The sequence below is a fragment of the Lactuca virosa genome, chromosome 1 (assembly GCF_052849685.1).
Source record: "Lactuca virosa cultivar CGN04683 chromosome 1, Lactuca_virosa_CGN04683_v6, whole genome shotgun sequence".
NCBI lineage: Eukaryota > Viridiplantae > Streptophyta > Magnoliopsida > Asterales > Asteraceae > Lactuca > Lactuca virosa.
The window spans coordinates 72,793,733-72,798,683 of record NC_136426.1 but is presented as its reverse complement, the minus strand read 5'-3'; the positions used below and the strand labels follow the sequence as shown (position 1 = coordinate 72,798,683).

The following is a 4,951-nucleotide window of genomic DNA, read 5'->3' as shown; positions in this document are numbered from 1 at the left end:
CCATAAACCTTGTTTTTTTATTGTAAAGTTAACTCTAAGTCTGGAAGTTTGAAAGGTTGTAAAAGTTTGAAAGACTTCAATCACCACCTCACCGTAATTGTACACGTATAGTAGGTTTGAATGGTAAAAGATATATGTATATAGTTATCCATAGTAATTATTAAATGCTTAATCTATTAAGCTTGTTCACTTAGAAACAAACAACTCCTATAGTCCTATGTCTTATATCTTTAAGTACCATTGGGGTTACGCCTTTACAACTATACAAACCGTCTCTCAAAACGATCATTGTGTGGTTAGCCAATGTAGTTATGTTTATTTATTCAAAAATTAACAAATTTTCATAATAAAGAAACAAAACTTTTAGTTTCATAACAAATCAATAAGTAAAATGAACTGTTTTGAAAGATTGATTACTATGCAAAAATGAAATGTGAAAGGTTGGTTAGGAAGTATGATGGAAAAAAGCAACATGTTTTGAATTATTGATGCGTGGAAGAAAATCGTAGTAAAATTCAATGATTAGTTGTCGGCCCAAGCAACCACAGACGTCCAGACCCTCCATTTTCACGTGTGTTTCTGTGGTTCTGATTCAATTTTATACCTACAAATTACAAAACTAGTCCCTTACTTCTTCCGAATTTCCAACTTTTGATCTCTTTGTTACATTTTTTTCTGATTTCATATTTGTTCAAAGTACAAAGGTTTTTGTCATTATTACATCTTTATTAACGAAAAAAAAAAGTTGATATAGTTCAGAAAAGATTGTTACAAAGCGATGGAATCAAACCCAAAGCAATAAAGAAATCGATAATTATCTTTGACTTATTTTAAAAGCTTGTAAGTTGCTAGTTCAAGCAAAGGAATTTTTATTTCTTTTATACCATTATTTCATCTCTATTATAATTAAAAATATATATCGTGGATAAACAACAAAAAGTTTGCATAGGTTTTGCATAAAGAGAAGTTTTACATAATGACCATTTTTTATATATAATTAATTTTTTTTTCAAATGTAACTTTCTAACAATTCTTTTATCTTTATCAACTTCTTTCCAAATCTTATTTTTTTTAATGGAGTTTATTGGGTTAATAATTTTATCATCCATATTAGGCTAAAGGATGTGATATAATTTTTACTTATCAAAAAAGTGTCACATAGATGTCACATAAGATATTACATTTTTTACCAATTTTTACCTATGATTAGGATGTGGTAATGGTTTTACCTCTGAACTTTTTTCAATAAAAAAATATGAACTTTTTTTAATAAAAACCATTAATACTAAAATTAAAAATAACATAAAATTAAAAATTATATTTTAGAAAACCTAGAAAAAAACATGAAACTAAAAAATTACATAAAAAACCTTAAAAAAATAGCATGAAGTGAAAAATTACATTAAAAAACCTAGAAAAAAATCATTGAAATTTCATTTGCGTTTTAGATTATATTTTTCTCGAATCGACACTTCGACCACCTTAGCCGCTTCTTGATCTTCGGGGTCGAGGTCCTTCAAGTCTTGCATTAACAATAATATTCTATGAGTCAGACGGTTTCAGCCATATTTCTCTCCAAAGTTGTATTCAATTGTGCCATTTGCGTCATCATTTCCTCCGATTTGGTTGACCGCTCGGTTCCGATCGACGAATTTAAAGATGTCGCTTGTCCTTTTCCTTTTGCTCGAGATTTTGCTTTGTCCCTTCCCATGGGACGAGGAGGCGGGTGTATTTCTTTGATGTCATTGTTATCACCATTAAGATCAACACCTATGTGACCATCCAATAATGTTTGTTGTGAGCTAGAATATGAAGATGTGCTGCTGTTTTTTGGCGGATTAGCAATGTCTTCATGTGTTGCAAGTTCCTTCCACCTAATACTTTTTTTGACAACTTCCCACACATGAATGAACTTAAAAGGCTTTAGCATGTCATCTTGAAACGTCGTGTGCGTTTTTTTCAACAAACTCGCCTCACTTTCTCCGCTAGCCCATTGATTTTCAAAGTTTGTGTAAAGTATGTTCCAGTGTGTCACGAGTTTGTTTACAAGATTCCATTCTGAGTTACATTGGTTGGACGTTCAATAATCTGGATCTTGACCAATACCCTTCCAAAACCACTTCGTAACACGTATCCAAAATTGATCACGCTATTGCCTCTTCCCGGTGTCGCCATCTTCGGATATGTCGACCCATGCCTTTGTTAATTTTGTTCCTTTTTTTAGTCTATCTTCTACTTTCAGCCATCCATTTTCTTTTTAGTTGAAGTGGTTCTTTGGGTTTGAAATCGAAAAGATTTTCGGTTGAGGGTGTGAAAGGCAATTGGGATTGAAATTGGCATTGGGTTTGTGTTTGGGTTTGGGGTGTTGTTCGGGGTGGTGGGGACTGGAATTGAAATTTTTGTGGCATTTGGAATTGTGAATAATAACTAGGAACACCACCTACAAACATTTGTTTTGAGAGAAAATTGATGGATCGATTTGTGGCCAGTAAGGTAGTGGTGATGTCGGATTGTAACCGAAGTGTGCAATTGAGTTGGAAGCATTTTGGTTGGAAAAGTTTGGATTATTTTAGTTGTTGGGAGACATTTTGAGTGAGTAAGATTTATGTTTAGATTGAAATGTATATATATATATATATATATATATATATATATAGAGAGAGAGAGAGAGAGAGAAGAGAGAGAGAGAGAGAGAGTTATGTTCAAATGTTTCTACTATCTATTGTGTGCATGTAGGATTGATTATGCACCAATCATTTTAGTTATTTTAAGAAAGTAATTAATGCATATTAAATACTGAAGATTTAATTAATACTCATTATATCTTCAACATGTAATATGCATTAATTACTTTCTTAAAATAACTAAAATGATTGGTCCAGAATCAATCGTACATGCACACAATAGATAGTTAGAACATAATAACCTAACCCGATATATATAGGTAATATGTAAGAAAAACAAAAAAAACAAAAAATTTAAAGCCTCAAACGGTCCTACCAACGGTCACCAAGCTCCAACGTTCAAGTTTTTCCGTCGATGTATTTTTACTGTCGGCAATATACAGCCAATGAAAAAGTAGGCGCGGGGTCGTGTTTACTGTCGGTAAACTCTCCAAATCAGCATAGCGCCAATGAAAGCTTTATGATACCATATATCCTTACATCATTTCATTATATATCTAACATGAATAATCAATTTGAAACTAATGAACAATTTAAATAGCACAAGTAAATTCATAACTTAATAGAATACAAAATCTTGTTTCGAATAGATGTGGTTCAAAATAAAATATATACTCTTATAATAAAAAGTTCATAAACAACACCAAGAACTCAACTCATTGTTACTGGTTCAATATTTCTTACAAAGGCATAGCTAGATATAATGGGTTCGATTCATTACATGTATTGTTGACTCTTTAGTTTTTTCGACTTCACTTAATAAGAAACCAAGTGCTATTCTATTCCAGATTTGTCACTGATTTCTTGGGATTCTTTTTGTTTTCCTCACTTTCTTCTCTTGTTTGTCGGACAGTGGCAGTTGCGTTTAGAGTTATTGTTGGTATAGGGTAAAGTGTTTTAGCAAACGTGGGCATCATGTGTATTAAGCTAAATGGTGTGTTCAGTTGAGGTATGTATGTATTGTTTTTTTTTTGGTTCGTTGTGTTAGTGATGCTCTTTATTGTTTGCAGACTTATTATTATTATTATTATTATTATTATGAGATGTATTTTAGCTTGATAGCCCATACGTGGCCTTGTTGATATACTGCTAGTCATGTGTTGGTTATACGACTTTCTGTTCTTTCTAAATTAGCGATTGAGCCTTTCCCTCCAAGTCTTTTTCTTCTTTCTTCTCATGTAAATCATACCAGGTGTTGATTCCTCATCTTCTGCTCATGTAATCGACAACCCCTCATCCTGCATTAACATCAAGCATGTTGTCCCTCTCGTTCTTGATCTTGACGGGATGAAATATGATGTCTGGCGTGAGCTCTCTGAAACTCATTGTACATGTTATGGTCTTGGAAAACACCTCCCCCCCCCCCCCAAAAAAAAGTCTCATACTCCTACTAAAGAATGGGAGCATTTAGACTCCATTGTGAAGTCTTGTATTTACAACACCTTATCTCAATCTCTCATCCACATGATCTTGCAAAAGAAATCCACAGCCTATGGAGCCTAACACATTCTCGATACTTTGTTTCGTGACAAAAAATAATCCACCTCCATTCAAATTGATAATGAAATCTGAAACATCACTCAAAGTGACTCTTCTACCACTGAATACAGCCCTCGTATCAAGTCTCTTATTGATTTGCTTATGAACCACGACAACCCGGTATCAGAACGGAATCTTGTTGCTTATGATCTTAATGGTTTATCTCCTAAAAATCACTATATTGCTACAACTATTCGCCACCGTGACCACGTACCTTCCTTCATGAAAATGTGGTCCATGCTCCTTGTTGAAGAACGCCAGATGATTCAAGATACACAACGTCAAACCGCCTCCATGCATGTCGATAACTCTTCATCACCTGCCTTACTTGTTACCGAATCTATCCCGCAACAATACACGACTCGTAACAATTACCGTGGAGGTCGAAGTGACGGCCGAAATGGACAAGGTGGTAGAGGGGCGGAATGGTGTTCGTTTTGGAGGATATCATCGCTAACAACAACCTACCGCTCCACATGGATTGAGGTTCAGTTGGTACCCTCTATCGAGCCCAACTTAACAACCTGGTATGCTGCCAAGCCTATAGGCGCCGATCCAATAACACATAGCCCAACAACAACCAAGATCAACCAAGAGCTTAGTTGCAAAATTCACCTAATGGGTTGCCTCTATCAGGTCTCTCCCAATACCTATTTTTGGCCCACTTGCTCTTACCAACCCACAACAACACCCTATTCAGCAGCCCATCAGTGATGAAAATGGTTCAA

General features: G+C 34.5%; 1 protein-coding gene across 1 annotated transcript; it reads right to left on the bottom strand.

The window, feature by feature from the left end:
* Positions 1–1,549: 1,549 nt before the first annotated feature.
* On the bottom strand, positions 1,550–2,175 carry LOC145115048 (uncharacterized). Its single transcript, XM_079051196.1, has 2 exons — positions 2,157–2,175; positions 1,550–2,058 (listed from the first exon to the last, which is right to left on the bottom strand). The coding sequence occupies exons 1-2, from the start codon at positions 2,173–2,175 to the stop codon at positions 1,550–1,552; spliced, it is 528 nt and encodes a 175-aa protein (XP_078907322.1).
* Between the last annotated feature and the right edge of the window lie 2,776 nt (positions 2,176–4,951).